This window comes from Idiotropiscis lumnitzeri, chromosome 7 (genome assembly GCF_059441095.1).
Source record: "Idiotropiscis lumnitzeri isolate Australia: NSW breed Sydney's pygmy pipehorse chromosome 7, RoL_Ilum_1.0, whole genome shotgun sequence".
Taxonomy (NCBI): domain Eukaryota; kingdom Metazoa; phylum Chordata; class Actinopteri; order Syngnathiformes; family Syngnathidae; genus Idiotropiscis; species Idiotropiscis lumnitzeri.
In genome coordinates this window covers 8,195,638-8,217,762 of record NC_142397.1, presented here as the reverse complement: position 1 = coordinate 8,217,762, position 22,125 = coordinate 8,195,638, and the positions used below count along the sequence as shown (strand labels likewise).

Sequence of the window (22,125 nt, the reverse complement as noted above, 5' to 3'; positions counted from 1 at the left end):
GGATGAAATAGATCGTTTGATTAGGACAACGGGGATATACAGTTGTGTCAGTCCATAAATCAAAAATAATTGGGCGTATTTTGTTAGTCTCCTGTTTATGTTCCTCTCAGCTTGTAAGTAGTAGCCACAGCAGGTAATTTTTTTTTTTTTTCACATAGCCAGTGATGCGATTGCGATTAAGACAAATTGGAAACTAAAAGTCTAAATCCTGTCTTGTCTGTTGTTTATTCACACAAAATAATAGCAATTTATATTTGTATTGGTTGGACTTGTTTGACGGACATTATTAAAGTTTAGCACAATAAAAGCAGCAAAAGTATTTTTTTTTTTTCGATTCATATTGTTGACATTTACGTAATTCACATATGTGCTGTTTTTTTTATGAGACAGCAACAATGTACGGCAAACACAAATTTATCCCTGTTAATACCTTAATTCGATCCCAGCTCATAAAACAAAAATGATTTCCGAAGTGAAAGTCCACCACTTGTAGCTGAAATCAGCGAGCTGCACTTAAAGCCATTTGAGACGAGGTCACCTTCAACAGCGATAAAGCGTCGCGTTCAGGTTAATGCATCAGGAATAAATATCCTAATAATATACCACTCTCAAAGTTATCATTTTTAAATATACGTTTCTTTCGCAGGGAGCTTCTAGAATTTATTGTAAAAGCTTTGCAGTTTGAATGCGTTTGGACGCTCATGTTTCTTGAAGTAGATTTGACCAAAGTAAAGGCTGAAAGTGCATCCAGGTTTGGAGAGTAATATTTGATGATTAATAGCAGATGAAAAGCTTTTTGAGTCCTATTTGATGCTGGGAAAGAGGCAGAGTGAGTGCAGGCGGTTTTTATTGGAGATTCGCCATATTAATGGTTGGTGAATACTGATAAAGGAGGACGTCCCTCCAATTTTATTTGCTGAAAAGCAGACAACCACCTGCTTGCGGTTATGAATATGTGGCCAAAGGATTTAGCGAAATCAACAGCTTTGTATAATGGCATTTTTCTTTTCACTAATTTGGGAAATACAATTACTATTAAAGTGCCATATGGTGGTGATTTGGAATTCTGCCAACATTTTATGTATTAAATCATCTTATTTAGCTTTTTTTTCCCCCAGGCAAAATGTTTATTAGGCTCTTTGTGTTTAATCAGTTAATTTGATTTCTGCTTGTGCTGTGGAAGCCAAGAAGTAAAATCAAGCTAAAGTTTGCAGTGTTAAAACTGCTAGCGTTAGCTCTGATGCTAGCCACGGCTATTACGCTGTTAGCGTGACTTATTTGTAAGTTAGAATTTTACCATAACACTTAATGTAGTGCAGCGGCAAAAAAGAGCATGTTCCCCAGGTTCACACGCCCCCTCAACTTCGCACCGCGCCCCCCACAGGGGGTCCCGTCCCACTGTTTGAGAACCACCGGAATATAAGAAGAGTGAAGCACCATGCAAAAGTCTTACCACCATTCCATTTTCTGTTTCAAATCAGAACAAATTGATGGCTCCGTTGTGTTAGCATATCGCTCGTCTAATGACCAAGCATAAAACAATATGGTAATTGGTTTATGCTCCACTTCATTGTTTCCATTTAATCGAGCATCCCATGGCTGTGGATGTGTCAGTCAAAAAGTTCATCAAAAGTCCGCGATATGTACAACCACTCTGCTCATCTCGTTAATTCTTCAAACAAATGTCGATTTCGCACAGCGGCACTTTTGGACTCCTATAGATGGCACTCTCTGATCAACATTGGGCTGACTTGCCATTTTCTAACCCTTTATTTCAACCAACAGTGCCCTCTAGAGGACTCAAAAATACGACAACTGTTTCATGAAGCAAATTTGAAGCTTCATTTTCCCATCACTAGCTGGCAGCTCCTCTTGGAAAATGCTGTGGCATGGATGGAATGCTGCTTTTGGCGCTGCTGCATTTAGTGCAAGCAAGACCAGTAACGATATGCCAGGGAGGCCGGACTCGCGAGGCGGTCATGTTAAAAATCATCTCCTGGAGCGCAAATGGCAGCAAATTGAGTTGGTGTTATTTTGAACGTGTTTATGTGTCTTGGCATTATTTGCATATTCACGACCACACACAACCAGAAGCATTTGACACTAGCTGTGTTTGACATGAGAAGGAAAAACTTCCCGGCTGCCTAATTATCCATCAATCGTGCAGCTGAGAATATCATAAAACAGCATAGCTTTTTATGCATTTGGGCGGATGACGCTTTGAAAGAGCACAGGGGGACATCGGCTGGTACATTTTTGTACGATAGTAACAAAGGAAGACTAAAATGATTGTGCTTTTTGTTGGTGCATCAAACTATGTTAACAACCGCTGCTGTTTGGGATGTCATGGCAAATGAGCAAAAAAACAAAAAAAAAACAAAAGATGTTCTCTTGAAACGAGATGCTCGCAGGAAGGAAAACTCCAAAGCGAGAAAGAAAAAAAAAGAGAGAGACATGTTGACATTGCTCGATGGTGACACTTAGTCTGATCAAGGTCCGGAGCACTGGAGGGGAAAATGGCCTGCTTCTCCAACTATGAACGGAAAGATAATGATCTACTGTATATTCACACTGCCTCAATAATTGTGACTTTTCCCTTAGTAGAACTTCATGTTTTCATAATTACTGGATGGCAATTCTCCAGAAAATATGCATCGGTTATTTTCAAAGTGCCTAAAGGCGAACGATTCTCTATAAAAAAAAAAGGAGAAATTAATCTGAAAAGATACTTTTTTTTTTTTTTTTTTTTATACCCCCCAAAAAATTTTAAACTCCACCGCAATTGCTCCCAGTCAAGAAACAGTCACATGTTTAATGTATGGGTTGAGTTCATGTTTCAACAGACTTTTAATATCCTCATGAGGATCGTACGGAGGATTTTACATTATTAATGTACTCCTCTCTAACCTGAAAACAACTCTGCAGCAAATGAGTCACTGGGAACATTCAAATTCAGTTGGCGGTTCAAGTGCGTGCAGGACAGAAATGACCAGTTATGATATTTTTTTTTTCTTCGAACAACTGCTGCATTGCTCAGCGCGATGCCTTCGAGTGTAGTCAAGTTAGTCCGTATTATAGCAGAGTACTACGTAGTGCCAAGAGAATGAACAAACCTGCGAAATTTGAATGATTAAAAATTTTTAAAAAATTGAAAGGTATAAAAAAAAATGTTGGCTTTAAAAATCTGACAAATTTACAAGCCTTTCTCTCCGCTCTCAAATGGTGTGGGCGGGAATGCACAAAAACTAAGCTCTACGCAAATGTTAAAATGCAACACGATTAGATTTGAAACCCTCCGGTGGTTGAAAGCATTTCCACGCCACAACAACGAGGCACTCTAGGAGTTTCTTGTTCCTCTAATTTGATTTTTTTTTTTTTTTGAGAAACCACAGCAACCGAGAAAAACAAGCCATCACATACGCAATGTGTGACTGATGAGTTGTCAATATTTTGTTATGCTCTTGCAAGGCACACTCAAAGCGAGGACGCCCCTCCGCATTCTCGCGCTGGCCTCCTTACCCTTCAAATGCTTTGCTGAACCCATGGCGGAATATCCAGGTCTACAAATTGAATACAAAAAAACCTGGGAATAAGACGAGCAAATAGAAGCAAAATGAAAAAGAAAAGAAACAAAAAGAAGGAATTGGAGAGATCCTGAGACAAAACATATCAGCTGTTTTTCTCAAAGTTTAAGACCAATTTTCTTACCACAACTGAAAAATGGCAACGATAGTTTCGACCACTACAAAGAGCAAACAATATCAATCAGCGCAAAAATACTGAGCGGTTTATTCCCGCTGAGTACGAATTGCGCGACGGCAATAACCTTGAGTGCGAGTCTATTCCATCGGTATTATGCCTCTAACGCTTTCCTCCCATTTGACCAACATAAGAGTAGAATCAGAAAAATTGCTCGTAGTCCAGACTACTACATCACCCGAGGAGTGTGCAGAAGCTATATAAAAATCAGCAGCAAACCTTCCGACTCTTTCTCAGCATGCGACCTACTGGCTGGAGCCTATCCTAGCTATCTTTGGGCAGTAGACGGGGGACACCCTGAACTGGTTTCCAGCCAATCGCAGGACACACAGAGACCAACAACCAACCGCGCTCACACTCATACTTAGGGACGATTTAGAGTGTCCAATCAACCTGCCATGCATGTTTTTTGGAATGTAGGAGGAAACTGGAGTACCTGAAGGAAACCCACTTAGGCACGGGGAGAACATGCAAACTCCACACCGGAAGGCCGAAGACGGAATCGAACCCACGACCTCTGCACTGTGAGGCCATCATGCTAACCAGTCAGCCTCCATCCAAAAATTGCACAAGCAAAGAGTAAAAAAAACACGTAAAAAAAAAACTAAAACAGACGAGTGGGTCTCCAACTTGTTTCAGTCGATTCAGACACACCTATTCTGAAGGAGAGCGGGCCAGCAGAGGTGCTTGTCACCCACATGGCTAAGAAGAGCAGAAGCGCCCAGGCTGTGAGCATCTTCTTTGACTCCTCATGGGTCCTGCCCCGGGGGTGCCCCTGTCACAGCCACCTGGAACACACAAAGTACAGCAAAGTGAGAGCGAGCAGGTAAGCGACGGCGTTTCAAAGAACGTGCTGGAAGCGAAGCATCTGTTCAGCTCAATTCCAAAGTGCTGTGCGGTACAAACCGATTTTGAATGTGTTTGTCGTCTGTGTGTGTCTCGTGTTGCATGCAGGGAAGCTATTAGTGAGAGTTGCCGGCCCAACCTGAGATCTGCGGCGGCACAACATTTTGCTTTATTTGAAATCAATTTATCGGTCGGCACAAGCGGTGGGAAAACTCAAATGAAGCATTTGGTTTTTTTTTTTTCCTGTTCCAACCTCAATGCTACAGTGTTATGATTAAAATGCAGTAAACAAGGCATCGTCAACATTCCAACACTGCCCACTGAGATCGCAGTAGGCGATGTTAAAAAAATTAAATAAATAGTACGGTGCAGTATAGCACAAACAAAATACAGGTATTCTAGAAATGCAACTGTAATATAAGTCGTTCTTGGCAGAGGATAAAGATCATATGCCTGAGGTGGGCGGTCAAGGCCCTCTCTGCTGGCCTAACATAATCAAGAAATCATGATCATGTTCTTCACTTTGATGTCATATTATATCCTAGTGTTTTATTTTTAGGTGAGCGTTTTTATCCAATCAGAATTCAGCTGGCTCGTGTTGCCAGGCAGCTTTCACAATACCAGCGATACGCGGAATCAACACACCCGAAAGTCATAACTGGTGAAATATATTCTTGCTTTTTCAAACCACAATGGCCGAAGGAGGGAAAAGTGTGGATCTAATTGCAGATACGCTTGCAAGGCCATTTTCAAGACGGACCTATCAAGAGAAGAGAGGTCGTCCAACACTCACTCAGTCCTGTGTAAGTGTCTTTCTGCATATTATTTGTCCAGCCGTGGTGGTATTATGAGGGCGATTCATTTCAAGTAGGGCTAAGTAGGACTTCACTGAAGGCCACTGAAGGTATTACTTAAAGGTCTCGACATCAATCCCACGTTAGCCCGTCTTTGGTGCTTCCCCTTCTGTTAGCATTAAGCTAGCTATCCTGTGTGTTCATTTGTGTTCTAATTTCCTGCTAATTTAAATGACACCATCTGGAAAGCGCTTTGTTACAGCTCCAGCTGTTGTGAAATGCGCCATATAAATAGAGTTGTATTGTATAGCGTGCTATAAAGCAAAAGTACGAGGTTGTTTTAAATCAATATGTAATTCACTTTGGTTTATGTTTTGTTTGAGAGTAAACTTCAACCGGGAGTGACACTAAACAACTGGAACACGTGTTTTATAATAATTGTTCCCTATCTGCCAAACTGCTTCTTGTCGTAAAGGGAGCTGAGTTGTGTTCACTGCCACCACATAGCGCCCATATCTCACATTTTTGCTTGCAAAGTCAAAGAATAAATAAATAAAAAACTGCAGCTCTTATCTCAAAAGCACTTGTATCTTCAGGCACCACTATTTATGATTTGTGTTCGATATCAAACCTTTCCAAATGTCCACCAAGGAAAGCCCAAATATTGTCTTCACGCTCTAAGCTGCTGCGTCTGCCTCAAAGTTCAACAACATAACAATTTGTCAGATGTGCCTGTTCACTACCATTGACGGATAAATACGTCAAAGATCAATTTTTTAGTTTTTTTTACTCGGCTGGTTGTGAATGAGTTCAAATGTAGATTGCCCGAGCCCCAGTATTTGTTACCGATCAAAATTTTCTGCTCTATCTTTCTAAGCAGTTAATTTTAGCACAAAGACTTTCAAGATTAAAGTTGCAATAATAAAACAATTGAAAAGAGTATTTACAAAGCTGAATGACGCGAAAGAGGTTGGCAGTCAGATGCGAAGTTAATGAAGCCCATTTGGAAGGCAAGGACATCGAGTCCCTTGTTATCGGACTCATTTATGTCAGCAACAATAAATGGGGGACGTGTTTTGATTCGTGAAGCAATGTTCGCCAATAAAAAAAAAAAAGCACGCAAATAAATCCCCATTTGTTTGGTTGTTTTTCTTAAAACATGACCATGCATATCTCATGTGTGTTTGAAAGCCTATGAAGGTCATGATGAGCATCATTACGAGCATATGGAGGTGCTGGATCATCAACGGCTGGGTTTTAATGTTTCACATTGTCGCAAATGATCGCTTGTAATATGGCTGTGGCGTTGATATTGATGTCATTTTATCGTGACTAAAATACGAGATGTAAAGGAGTGATTCATTTTGGACATGTGATGAAATATTTGTCCACGGTAAACTAGACACAAATCTCAGAGATTTTTAATTTCCTTCTCAATTATAAATAAGACACCGGGAATCGATGGAGGGCATATCCTGCCGCGTCCTGTCCCATTGAAAACAACTCCCATCCAACCTGCTCCTGTACCGATCCCATAAATAAAAAATAAATAAATAAATATAAATCGTGTACTGTCCTATCCCGGAAGATAGTAAAACAAAATAAAAATAAAAAAAATGAACACAAAATAAACATCTCTCTCAAATAGATACTGGCCAATCAGGAAACAAAAATGCGTGGCAATTATCATCTCGATACCGTTCACACATGGACCTTGAAGACTTAATTGCAGAGCCAATTTGAACGCCTTTGCTGAAGAAAACAACACCACCTTTGTGAGAACAGTCTCTTAGATGAATTAAATGCAAAGTTACTACTGCAGTAAACAGTAATGGAGATTAGTCTCTATGCGGAGAGGGCATCTTGAAGGACGATTAACGTTCCAGTAGACTGTGAGATACGCAAGTTCATCTTTTCTCCGCAAAACTCCGTTTTGTTTTCTTTTAAACGCCACTTTCACGAGACATGAATTGTAATATACTGTACGTGTTGTTTTGTGACAAAACAAATCCAAGGCTGCCCTCCGAATAAACACCTCGCGCGTTTGCAGCCAGTCGTCCACCGTTTGTGATTTGCTGCGATGAACCGAAAGTTTGGAATAGTTCAAAAGTGGCAAGTAATGATTATCTAGTTATTCGGTTGACGTCTTCTTCTCAGTTGTGTGGGTTTTGTGAGAGATTGTGAATCACTAGAGCAGCATGATCGTATATCTCCTTGGTGTGAGTCGCCAATTTGTCAGGACAATATACGTCCAGTGGCAGTCGAATCCACTCCGGGTAGAATCTTTGTGATGAATGGAGCCTGTGGTTAATCACGGAACACATCTTGCGCCATCGTCACGTGATGGATTGGCGCAAAAAAAAAGTACCCGCTGTGTATCCTGTGTGACGAACGGTCGGCGAATGACCATAAAAACATCACAACTCTGCCGACTGGATGACAAAAAAGAAATCAAGTTTAACTAACAGAAAATAATTGCAACGCACTATCATAGCAGATGCAAGATGATCACAAGTCATGAAGATTATGAGCAGAAATATCGGTTCTAGCGGTTGAACCGACTCGTCGATAAGTTTTACATTACCAATTGCGTTCATTGACAGTAATTACGTGCCACAACCAATATTAAAAAATTACATGTGCAACAATGGCCGTGAGAAGCAATGCAACAGAAAAAAATGCAAGTTCCTGTGATACATGGCTGAGTACGTAATTGAACAAAAAAAGAGCGCCAAGTGAAACATGATGGGACTGGGGTACACTCTGAACCGGTTGCCAACCAATCGCAAGCCACACCAAGAAGAACAACCATCCGCACTCAAATTCATACCTAGGGGCAATTTAGAGCGTTCAATCGAGAGGAAACCGGAATACCCGGAGAAAACCCACGCAGGCACGAGGCGAACATGCAAACTCCACACAGGATGGCCAAAGTCAGAATCAAAGCCACAACCTCTACACTGTGAGGCCGTCATGCCAACCAGTCGTCGCCAAAATTCCTCAGACCTTTTCTTGGAAATCCCTGCAAATAACAGCAAAAAAAAAAAAAAAAAAAGGCTGCCCCAAGGACTTCAAGAAGGAGCGCCTCAAATGAAGGGTTTCTTCCAAAAGTAATTGAGCAGCGGAAATTCCTTGCAGCTTATTTCATTATGCTCGCAAGAGGATTTACCTTGCTTCATTCTTCATGGAGGCTGGATCCGGAGGAGGCATGTTGTTAAGCAAAGCGGGACGCGTTCATGCCAAGAGTGCATGTTTAGCACGGCAGAAACAGGAAAGATGAGATTTCCGACATTTCAATCCCTCCCTAAAATGTTGCAGATAATAGTCGAAGCTTGGCAGTTACTACAAACTGAAAGCTTTTTTTTTTTTTTATCGCCCACAGGAAGAGGACAAAAAAGAAACATTCACACATCTTGTACATAACGATGATGTAATCAATATCAATCCGAGCACAAATACATATCAGCTGCTTATTCAGGTTGAGTAATCATTGCGCAAAGGAGTGCTCGTCAATCCAGTCTCGAATATCCACAAAGAGTGAAAGCGAAGGACCATTTCGGAAAAGTAGCCTCATGACAATATAGTTTTGCTAAGTAGACTGAATTGCTTTGAAAAAAGGAAAATAACGCCGGAGATTTTCTTTTGCGGAATTGGTCGAGACAAACAATCAAACGATACTGGGTTGGATTTTATTTTCATTTCCAGCCTCGACTGAGTACTCAATCGGCAGCAGATTGCCAAACAAGAGGTTTTGTCTTTGTTTCTTTTCCAAACCAAAAGTTGAGATACAAATCACCAAGAATGGTTTTGCAGTTTGTTCTCAACAAAGGTGTCAAAAAAAAAAGAAAGACATCATAAAAACAGTATTAAAAAAGAATGAGTAAGCTCTTTAACTTGCTCAAATAAATTTGGGTGTCTGATGGCGGCACGGTGGCCGACTGGTAGTGATGGGAAAATGAATCTTCAAATTTGCTTCATGAAACAGTTGTTGTATTTTTTTGAGTCCTCTAGATGGCACTGTTGGTTGAAATAAAGGGTTTAAAAAATGTCAAGTCAGCCCAATGTTGATCAGAGAGCGCCATCTATTGGAGTCAAAAAATACTACAACTGGTTCATGAAGCACATTTGAAGCTTCATTGACCCATCACTAGTGACTGGTAAGCGCCATGGCCTCGCAGTCCAGAGGTCTCCGGTTCTCCTCATGTTCACCCCATGCCTGCGTGGGTTTTCTCCGGGTACTCCGATTTCCTCCCACATTCCAAAAAACATGCATGGTAGCTTGATTGAACGCTCTAAATTGCCCGTAGGTGCGACTGTGAGTGCGAGTGGTTATTCGTCTTTGTGTGCCCTGCGATTGGCAAGCGACCAGTTCAGGGTGTCCCCCGCCTACTGCCCGAAGACAGGCAGAAATCACAAGAACCTCCCAAACTCCAAGTTGAAAACTCTCGCTCTCTTCGACGCACACAAACACGCAACGTCTACAAAGTGAAAGAAGAACCCCCGGCAGACCCAAACGCAATCAGAAGTCCGATTTAGCAATGGAGTGGCGAGCTTGTCTGCGCTGTCTCGACGTGGCAGGATGAAGAGGATCTGATTGACAGGACAGGATAGTCTTGACAGCGTCTTGCCTCGTCTGCCGCCTCCGACACAATACACCAATCAAATATCACCGCTGCCAATCAAACATCAAGCACAAGAGTAATTCACTTGCAAATGGGTTACTACATCTGACAGTCTGATCTCAATACACGTCACAAGTATCATAGACGTCGTATATTTGAATTTATTCATGTAGCGTTGAGCTGGGAGTCTCCCGAGTGGCAACGCGTACGTGCCAATAAATTAGCCGTGTGTGGCCTCCTGTATGTTTAGGACGGTGTGCGGGAATGCGCATTATATGAATATGCAATGTGCTAATATTTGAGTTCAAAGAGCGAGAGAGCGAAAGAGTGTTTGAAATGTTGAGTAAGGAGCGGAAACAATGAAGTCGGTCGAGAGAAAGGATGGTTTCAAGTGTTTGCATATGGAAACTGTTTAATTCCCTAGAAGGACCCGGTGGGTAAATGAAGCTTCAAATGTGCTTCATGAACCGGTTGTATTTTTGGACTCCTGTAGATGGCGCTCTCTGATCAACCTTGGGCTGACTTGACATTTTTTTAAACCCTTTATTGAAACCTACAGTGCCATCTAGAGGACTCAAAAATACAACAACTGTTTCACGAAGCAGATTTGAAGCTTCATTTTCCCATCACTACCTGTCGCCAGTCATACTGACGATCGGTAGCGTGAAGGAGACAATTTCGAGAAACCAGATAAAAAGCAGCTCATCAAGAGCATGCTCCTATTTTTGTCAGCTCACACCACGAGCAGTCGGGCAAGACCTGAGGCAGTAACAAACTGTTAATCGATAGCTATTGTTGCTGCACAAGCCCGCTCTGCCCTCCCATCCATATATTTTGTCCCGTCCTTTGCAATCAAGCAGAGTCAAGAAGACGTTCAAGTCCAGAAGGTAACTGAGTTGTTCTGAGATGATTCTTTTTTTTTTGCAAAGCAGAATATGTGTCACGATTGAAAGATGTTTTCACCCTTCTCGAGTACCATATTTTCTGGACTATAAGGCACACCTTAAGCCGCAGCAACTCTTTTTGAAAAAAAATAAATAAATAAAAAAATAATAATTAAAAAATTAAAATAAAAAAAAGATAAACAAGCCGCACCAGGCTACAAGTCGCAGTTTTCTGTTTTAAAAAAATGAATTGTTTACTGCCTGCACAGAACGATTTTGTACTATGATTGCACATCAAGGTACAAAAACAGATTGTTAAAACAGTGCCTTTTAACACAGCAACAAGTTTGCTCATTAAAACAGAGCAGATCCAAGGAAAAAAAAAAAAAAAAAAAAAAAAAAATCGAGATTTATTTAGCATGTTTTCTGAACTATAGAGCGCCCCTAGTGGTGAAAGAAATGTCCACAGAAAAGCCAAACCGTTGTATTAGCCGCATGGTTCAAAATCTAGGAAAAAAGTAGCAGCTTATAGTCCAGAAAATACGGTACATGCGGCCAATGAGGTGAGGTGGGGAAGGAGTATGCTACCGTTAGCCCGCTAGCATGATACCGTTAGCATGCTACGGCGTTAGCAGGCTTATTGAATGCATGTTAACTGGCCTATATGTCACTGGAGGTTATTTTTCAGGTGTTTATATCTCGCAGCGTGCTTAACGCATTCACTGCCATTGACGGGTATAGATGTCCAAAAGTACATTCACTTTATCTGTGCTGGCAGTGACAGCAACAAACGCCTGCTGGGAAAAGGACATCTTGGTTTCGTCATTTCGACATTCAAACAGCCCTCATGTGTGATAACTAGCGTAGCATAACACGCTAGGTACCGGTTCATCAAATAGCTTAGCATTACCTCTGCATGCATTTTGCTCGCTATTATGCTTTTTTTTTCCAACTTAACTCAACTCGTATCAGCTCTACGGATCCATACGTCCCATTTTGGGACTATTAAAAGGCATATTCAAATCTATTCTATTCCTTTCCAGCCATGCTAACAATTGTGTCTGATTGGTGCAATGCTAAGAACACGAAGGGGCCGAACGGGCCGGCTGGAAGTGGCCTTTGGAGAGGCACAAATCAGTGTTATTTCATGAAGCAGAAGAAGATGGTCGAAGGGAAGCGAGGAAAGGGCAAGAAAGCTTGAATCAAAGACGAATGGGTGCTAAACACGTGCTCATCTAATCCGCCGCCAAGGGATCTGCCCCCCCGCCGCAGTCGACAGTTGGTGTTGATTATTAAGATGAGCGCGCAAGTCAAACTCCTATTTGACCCCCAACCTGTGTTGACAGTCCGGTCGATGGGCTGATGCAGTCTCATTCATACCAAAGTCTTCGGAATGCCCAGGGCAGGTATCGAGAAGCGGAACCGTACCAGTAATAAGGAGGCGAGCCTGAAAATCATTTCGTCTGCAGATTGAGGCAACGACGCCTCTCACTTGGCGGAAAGCACTGGAGGGAAGCAAACTTCATTTCAAAATCAATGTCCCACTAAATTGTAACAGCTTGTCACTCTGGTTTAACAGCTGCATTGGTTAAGCAGCAAAGGCAGCGACTGATGTGTGTATTAGCTTCGTTAGTCATTCTTTTGTCCACACGAGGGGAATACAGCGGCCTCGAAATTGCATATTTTGAGACAATCGCCGTGGTGGAGAAAGGTTACCAGGTTACCTAGGGAACCTCGGAAAGGTTACCTCGCAAATATATATCATATATTTCTGAACCATATTTGACAATAAATATATAAACATCAAAACATATGAACATTTCCCGCAACAGGAATGATTTCAAAATGGCAAACTTATGTAAATATGTAGTTGGAAAAAAAAACAAAAAAAAAACAAAACGCAGTCTTGACAAGTTTTATGGAACGCCAAATCACTGCTTTGACCAACAAATGAGCCCGAAAGACCACAATCCTCCTGCCAGGCTCATCAGACTGAAAATAAACCCAGTAGTGATCTTTTATATTTTAGCACCTTAAAGAGGTTATTTGAACCGATAAAACAACAACATTCAGCGTGTCACAATTTTGTCATAGTTGACATTTTCAAATAAGTCTGCATTACCGATGCTGTTTATTAATATTTTAACGTCAAACACACGCTGGGCTGTTCCTGAAAACGCTAAATGTCAAAGAGCAAAGGTCTTTAAGCGAATGGCTCCCGGTGAAATAAATGTCACGATGTTTTATCGACAAGGCCTGTCCGGTTAAGTAAGTCGACTCAACGCATTTCTGCCAGGTAAACTGTTTTATAATCAAATATACAGCGAGGAAGAGAAGCACACTTTACTGTTACCGTCTATAAAAAAAATAAAAAATAAACTATTAATGGATTAATGCAGATGCAAATGTTGAGAAGGAAGCTAAATTGTAGTTTCGTATTGCAGTCCAGAGAGTCCTTGCAAACCTACTGCACACTCCAGCAAATGGAGTAAAAAAAATAAATAAATAAATCAATATCGACAACAGTCAATGACCAGGTGCTGTGTGTTATATTACAAAACTGATTGGACTAAATTTCCTTGATTAGCCAATTAAAGTGAAACGCTAACCATGAGTTAAGGATCTTTTAAAAATTAATTAAATTGACATTTGTCATAGTGAACGATTTTCGCTTGAATGATTCTTTTTTTGATGAACTGATTCTAATAATTCGGTTCACCTAAAAGAATTATCGTACACCATCGCTAATCCACAATATAGAAAATTCTCTATTTAAATACTCCCTAGGTATGCTTTTATCGTGTTTACTGCATTTTATTTTTTAAGGTCTTTAAACGCACGTTGGCAATAATACAAACACAATATATTGAGAGAAATTAAGAGCAAAAGATAACACTAAAACATAACTGATTCTTCTTTTGGTTTACAGGAAACAAATCATCCCCCCCCCCCAAAACTGACAAACTTATCGTCTCAAAATATAATATCAACAAACATGCCCTAAGAGTTACATTAGCAAATCAACCTAAAAAATGTACACAATCTCATACTAGTGTGCCGCCATCTTGTGGTTAACTCTGAAATTACACCCAAAATAAATGTGAGACTGAAGTAAATAGAATTATCAACTGTAATAAATAAATAAATACAGCCTCAACATTGCACACAGGCAGCCTTTTTCGCTACCAGGTTCTTTTCCAGTGCTTTCAACCAACAAGACCTCTCAGTGCTCCTCTAAAGAGGTACAAGCCTTACTTTGGTCTGATGATACAATTGCGGGCATATTTACGGACGCATGGGTTGTTTACTCTGCTGTGCTATCAGGGACGGTGTGCTCTTAGGCCAAATTTGTTGCCAAGAGTAGCAAAGTCAAAATTTCAACCGTTAATATAAGACCGCGGCGGGGGGCGCTCCAGGCCATCCCTTGCAGCTGTGGTTGATTAAAAAAACCACTACTCATGTTTACCATAAACTGATTTTTGAGGCTGAGATTATGAACGACAGACACACCCTGAGAGGAAATATCAATTATTATCAGTTCAGCGTAAAGTGATTCAGAAACATTTCCTGAAATTTGGAACTGCGATATGATGTTTATTGGGCAGAAAAGCAGTCCCGAAGGAAAGAATGAAGACAGTCGCATGAAATCGTTTTAGTAACTCTTGCATTAGAAAGAAATTAAGGATAATGGTTATTGCTGCTTAGGAGATCAAGAGCGAGTGCATTTTAGATTCATTCATTCAAACGGTTTAAACCATGAAACCAACGCGGGTCAAGTATTTTATATAATTAACGAAAGGCTGCTCGTCTTGGCACATGCAGAGCAACTAATTACGCTGCCGCTGCTGAAACAGTAATGACGCGAACGAGCGAGAGGAACACACTGGCAGAAAATTGCCGGTAACGTCCGGTCAAGAAATCGCGACGGTCACTGAAACCATTTCAAACGGACTGAAGTGAGAGATAAAATGACGACAGAAAAGCAAAGAAACAAAAATGAAGCATACTTTGGAATTGTGGGTTAACAGGAACAGACGAAAATAGCCTGGACAAATTTATAGGAACCCTACAGAATAAGTTATGATGAACTACGCTGTTTTCTAATTGGTAGTGATGGGTAAGTGAAGCTTCAAATCTGCTTCATGAACCAGTTGTTGTATTTTTGGACTCCTGTAGATGGCACTCTCTGATCAACATTGGGCTGACTTGCCATTTTTTAAACCCTTTATTTAAAGCAACAGTGCCATCTAGAGGACTCGAAAATACAACAACTGTTTCATGAAGCAAATTTGAAGCTTCATTTTCCCATCACTACTAATTAGCATCACATCTTTGATGGCATCTCAGTACCGATTCGGTCTCAATTAGAATATTCACCACGAACAATCAAATATTGGAAATTGAACCATGCTGAGTCATGTTTTTGAAACTCTTCTACGACATTGGCATTGGAAACGGGTACTCAGAAGGGAATTCTCCCGACCGACTATCCCGTTAGAAATAACAATAAAGCAATTAATTAATTCTCTATGTCCCGCTGAGCAAAAAAGACACTTTCTCGTCGAGACCACTTCTGTCCTGTCTCGAGGAAATCTTCAATTTCTTGTACATGACGCCATATGGAAAGCGTTTCGTTACAGCTCCAGCTGTTGTGAAATGCGCAATAAAAATAAAGATCACTCATCCTAATGAAAGATGAAAAGCAGACAGAGCAGTCGGGACCGTGTGTCCGATCACAGTTCTGGGAGGCTTGTCGGCTCTTTTCGCCGTCATATTAAAACAGCCATTCCGGGGCCATCAATCAAAGCGGCCACGCTGCAAAACGATCCCAGATTTAGTTTACCTCTTTGACTTGGCACAGTCGGCAAGAGAAATGGCTCATACCTGCAAATAAAGCAACAGCGGCGCCATCGTCCTGGTCCAAGACGCTTACAACTTATTCATGGATTTAAGGAACGCGCCACTCTTCAGGATCCAACTTGGAGAAAATTACATTTCAATGCCCTGTCGTAAAATGCAATTTAATTTGACATCATGCTGTCATACAGTCACTTAACACACTTGCTGGATTTCAACCGGTGGAAGTACTTCATCCTGATTTAGAGTTTACAATCAATTTATTTGCATCAATTTAAGTGGATATATTTGAAATCAACCACCATGTTTACATCGGCGGACTCTCATGAGCATGACGTTACGTTAGACGTTAGCAAATAAATGCCAGAAAAGAAAGTAAGGGACATTGTGCGGCTATAATAAAGAATTAACATTAACTACAGTATTGCTGTGGGAATTTTTTTAATTAATTAATTAATTAATTTGTATTAATTGGACCGTGTTTAATGGAGTTTGATGTGCTATATGTGTGTTGCTCGGGTGTGTAAGGGTCATTTGACGGTTTATTGGCGTGATGTCAAGCGGATCGCTATCCTTTCTTGGACATTCTGGCAGTCATATTGGCAGATATCAGATTTATCAGGTTTTTAATCAACATGTTTAATTAGGCTTGATTCGTATTGGAGGGGATTTGAATCGTTAATTGTAATTTTTTTTTTTTCATGCTGTCATGACCGACATCCGAAACCTGGACATATGAAGCAAACTGTTGAAGGACATTTTTTAATTTCATGTGTAAAATAAATAATCCATTAGCTCAATCACCAAAGGCACAACAATATATATGACTTTGAAAAACCACAGTATTTAGAAAATAAAACATGAACAAGGTTTGTTCATTTAATTTTTTTCAAGTTTGGCGGGCCGGATTAAAAAGTTTAATGGGCCGCATGTGGCCCACGGGCTGTAGTTTGTGCCCACCCCTGATTTGAACGGCTCTAAGATGCTGAACAACTCAAAATTCTCCCCCCCAAAAAAAAGTTAAAAACAATGATTCTACACTAAGTGAAAAGACGGGGAGGATTTTGACGTTTCTTCCACTTCTTTGTCATTACGTTATCACTCAACAGAAAACGAGGATTTGCGAAGGATACAAGGCTTATTGAGAGGTATACCGTATTTGTCCAAACAAACAGAGGCTGCTTTGTTTGGGGGTCGAGATATTGGCAACATGCCCTGGTTGGGATCATGCAGTCACGGAAGCTACCGGGAGAAAATCTATACTAATGAGCCTTTAATTTCGTAATTAGTTGAGGGACTTCAGCAAGTCTAACGGTACAGAGAGGAACATTGTGGAGTAGTGATGACAACAACAACAACACATGACCAGACAGAATCCTTCTAGCCATTGCTTCTGCTTAGGGTAGTGATGGGGAAAATGAAGCTTCAAATTTGCTTCATGAACCAGTTGTTGTATTTTTGAGTCCTCTAGATGGCACTCTTGGTTTAAAAAAATGTCAAGTCAGTGTGCTTTCAGCCCAATGTTGACCAGAAAGCGCCATCTATAGGAGTCCAAAAATACTACAACTGGTTCATGAAGCAGATTTGAAGTGCCACACATTTTTGTCCATGTTCGTAGGAACACTTATGCACACATGCTTGATAAAAGAGGCCTTTAAAAATCTTGGATGTAAATGTCCAATCAACTCGCAAAGCCAAAGCGGCAGACGTCCTTTGACAACCTGAGCACAGTCGCCAGAAGAGTTGATCTCGCTGCCAATGTATTTGAGCCAGTCTTTCAATTTTCACGCTCAGACCAGCCCACAAATACACGGACTTGTTTTTGCAATTCAAAAAGTCAATTATTACGTGATTTTCATCCAGGACGCTTTGGCAGAACACAATCATTGTCTTTGCTAATACGATACATCCACGAGCGTTCTTAGTCAGACTTCAAATTGATATGACCTTCCCATTTATTGTAAAAATCTCCTAATCGAACCACCAAAAGGATTCATTTTCCTGACTAACTGTAAAGGTCCGCAGCAATGCATAATCTTGGCATGTCGCCGCACTTCTCCTCAACTAAGCCACTGGTAATTCGACAACAATTTCCAGTGATTCATTTCACGAGGATGTGTGATCTACGGTGTCCATATTTTGTGGCAGAAACGGGATTACTCCGCTTAATCACAGCCAAGGTCTTGTTTTAGCCAAGGTTGCCGGACAGGCGCTATGTTGGTGAGAGATCCAAGCAAAATAAATGGAAGAGAATTAAAAAGAAAAGGGAAGAGAGCAAATTTGTATTTTTTTTGGGAGGGAGGAAAAAGCTCACATTAGAAGCCATTTGCCACAAAGGAGGGCGTTGTGAAGGGCAGCAGATAATAACCAGACGCTACCGTCATATTTCTTTTATGACTATTCTGTGTGCTGCTTTGACCTTGACACTACCACTGGCATTTTTTATGAGTTTAAAAAAAAAAAAAAGGTTTTGTGGAACATACATTGGAATACAATGTAAGACCGGGGTTGATATTTTATATTTTACAAAGTATGAAGGCTACAAACATCTTACTGAATGGTATCATTCCATTCCATGAATATGTTGCATGGGGGGTGGTTCGGTCATTGTCAACATATTCACATTGAGAAAATCACAGCAGAAGTCCTGCCCGATTGAACGGAATCACAAATAAAAATCTAAATGAAAATCGAAAATGGAACAGTGCTGCAACCAAAATAACGGAAAAATCCGCCAACGGGTGCAAAAGCAACTGGGTCACTGAAAAGTGCGACGGATTCCAAAATGGTGAGGGACGGGAATCATAATTAACTGATTGGTCACTTGTGTGGAATTTTAAAATTTTTGAGCGTTTTGACTCATATCTCAAGACCCACAAAATGCGGTTTTCTGTCACAATAAAATTATTGAACCTCCCAAAACAAAGAAAGTTCTGGTTGACTGGTGATTACGAGAGTCCAAACACAGTCAGCAGTGTTTGCTCTTCAAGCTCCCCTACTTTGGAATGCTCCACCTGGGGAATTTAGAGCCGCTACCTAGTGATGGGTAAATGAAGCGTCAAATCTGCTTCATGAACCATTTGTAGTATTTTTGGACTCCTGTAGATGGCACTCTCTGATCAACATTGGGCTGACTTGCCATTTTTTTTAAACCAACAGTGCCATCTAGAGGAGTCAAAAATACTACAACTGGTTCATGAAGCAGATTTGAAGCTTCATTTACCCATCACTAGCGTCAGCTATCGGTTGATCAACCCCCGTTCACGCAGAGCTCCGCTATGCATTTTTCGACTCGGTACAACACAAAAGAGGATTCAATACCAGATGACTTTGGGCGTCAGGCACGGTACATCCTGGACCGGTCACCAGAGCAGTGATTATCCCCCTCTCATTAAAATAACTAATACGGCGTTATAATGACGAAGGAATTCACGGCTCGGTGAAGGACGAGATGAGGTGATGTTTAAAAAGGCGATGTGACGGTAAATGAAGTGGGAGGGTACTGAAAAGACGACAGGGAGGATGAAGGGTGATTTCCCCGGAGCGTTACGTCGCAGAGGGTGCGAAGGTTTTTGTACATTATACGCGTCGGGATATATTCAGACATCAACTAATTTGCACGCAGATACAAAGGTCATGCCGGTGTTTCTTGTCAGATGAAGAAAAAAAAAGAAAAATGGCACCTGTGATCGTACATCTGAGGCGTTACGTCTTTTCCCCTGGAATACTTTCAGCGTGTCACCTAAATGAGCCAAACTAATAGTGTGGTTTACACCGACGACACTAAGTGAACCTCTGAAGGTGCTTTGAAGTAATGAGCATCGACACGATAGCAAGGAGACTGTGGCATCACTCGCTCAGGTATGCACGTACGGTATGTCGGCTTGTTCAGAGGGCACGTAAAATCCTTGTTCTCCGCAAGCATCGGTGCCTCCCACGAGAGAGGAGTCTAAATTTGACACTCGATGCAATGCGTGAATCGGTAAACTAGGGGTGTCAAACTCATTTTAGCTCAGGGGCCACATGGAGGAGAATCGATTTCTGACTGGGCCGGACCAGTAAAATCTTATTCTATGACATAAATTAATTGGCGTCAATATTACGCAGATTATCCCGATTTGCATGCTGTCACCAGTAGTTTAATGTGTTTATTTATCTTATTTCTGTCGGACAAAAAAAATAAAAATAATTAAAATAATTAAAAAAAAAAAAATACATAATACATTCAATTTGCAAGCCCCTTTCAAGACCCTCAAGGACACTGTACATCAATAAAAACAAATAAAACCAAACTGCTTAAAGTAAGAAAAATTTGAAAATAAAATAATAATAATAATAATACATTCAATATGCAGGCGCCTTTCAAGACCCTAAAGGACACTGTACAAAAAAACCCACAAACTGCTCAAAGTAAGAAAAATTAGAAAATAAAATACTAATTATGATAATGATAAAAAAATATATATAAATAAATTAAGTCAGGTGTCGGAGCGTTTCAAAGCGAATGAAGGCTCTGCTTCCCATGGTGCTGAAACGGAATAAATATCAAATATCAGTTTACGGTAAAAGTCCATTGAATTAGATTTACAGATGTATCTTACGTGTGAGCAACTAACATTGGCCATTTGGTGAATTATGGGGCGGCTGTTTGTTCAGTTGGGCCATACTTTTATATATATACTTTTCCAAATCTTTTCGCGGGCCGGATTTAACCTGATTACGGGCCTGTTTGACACCCTAGCTGTAGACAGAAGTGCTGGTTCATCTTGTTGTATCACAAAGTTTCACCAAATCAATCTGGAACAGCGGGAATAGAAACTTGTCTGGAAAAAGACAGGAACGTAAAAAAAAAAAAATGCAGTGGGGTGACAGATATGAGAAAGTGTGGGAATTGTTCCCCTCCTCCCAACAGTTATGTCACTGCAGTGCTTAACACCTTTGTAAATGTTATTTAAAACCCGACCTGTTAAATTAATAAAGCTTTTACGATGCCCCAGGATATTAATTTTACATTTGTATTCCTACGAGGGACTTGGACGTTTAATCATCACGGATGCGCCACTGTTAAAAGGTTTTGCTTTACTCGGATGTCAAGCTAATCTAATCACAATACACAGCAACTTACAACTGTCAGCATCAAACATATTAAACGTGAAAAAAAATCTTTTCAACAAGACTTATATTTAATAATAATATTTTCAGAACATTCATCTTCATATGTTCCGTCGTTGAATTAAAGGAGCTGATTGAGCGAGTGTGAGACTGCGTGGCCGTGAGCCACACAGAAGAAAAAAAACGCAACGTAAGGGCTAACTAACACATTTGGAAGGCCGTTTTTTTTTGTTTTTTTTTAATCGACATCTCATCACGAGAAGTAATGGATATGAATCAATGAAAGTCTCGTGATTGGATAATAAGGCAGACTGTAAAGCACACATCCTGGAAGTCTACGAAACGCAAGAGACTAAAAGGAAATGGCAATGTCTGGGCGGACACGCTCATGTCGGCACGAGTGATGAAGAAATTGCCATTATCTCGGCATTTATAAAGTGAGATTTAGATTACAAATAAATAAATAAATTTAAAAAATCCGGTACTCATTCACTTGACGACATCATACAAAGTCATCAAGAAAGCAAAACAATTTTACAATCCTAATCGGTACGCTTTGACTGAATTGCTGCTTCAATCCATTTTTTTTCCTCAGCACAATAACATAGATGAAAAGCATGCTATGGCTTTCATAAAAATGTTAATATGTTATATTCTTTCGAGAATAGCAATAAATTGAGTCCGGTGCAAAGTTGTAAAGGAGTGAAGGTTTTTTTTTTTTTTCCCCAATGATGTCTTTGCATATATCAAGCGACGCAGTCAAATGTGACTGAAGTGGAACATTGAGAAAAGAAAATTAGTTCGTGACACACAAGTGATTGACTGGGACTCAAAACAGGAAACTATTTTTTTTCCTGATCGAACCATAATAACATGACACGATTGTCAAGAAAGATGAAGAAGAAACAGGATATTTTGGAGCGGCTGTCGACACTCGCTCACTTCACTGACTGCCCTCGTGCATTTGGCTGACAGAGACTCAACACACTTTACTTTCTTGCCATAGGTCAATATGAAATTAAAAATATACCTAATCAATTATTGAGTCTTCATGAAGCTTAAAAAAAAAAAACCAAATTATTTTTGTATGTGAATGTGTCCATTTTTTATAGGCAGTTTTATCCTTGACATTCACCGACATTTCCAATTTTGAATGCCAGCAAAACTTGCCGCTTGGCCACTTGTGACATTTCGTTGCCAAACGTTCCGCAATCGTCGTGCAGTGTGCGGCGTACCTTCGGAGCACGACCG

General features: G+C 40.5%; 1 protein-coding gene across 4 annotated transcripts in view; it reads right to left on the bottom strand.

Moving 5' to 3' along the window:
• grik4 (glutamate receptor, ionotropic, kainate 4) overlaps positions 1-22,125 on the bottom strand; it is a 246,026-nt gene that overhangs the window by 137,514 nt on the left and 86,387 nt on the right. For all 4 annotated transcript variants that reach the window (XM_088300430.1, XM_088300429.1, XM_088300432.1 and 1 more), the window contains one exon: positions 4,414-4,547. In XM_088300430.1, the coding sequence (XP_088156556.1) occupies positions 4,414-4,495 (82 nt within the window). In that variant the 5' untranslated portion in view covers positions 4,496-4,547. The remainder of the gene's footprint in view (positions 1-4,413; positions 4,548-22,125) is intronic.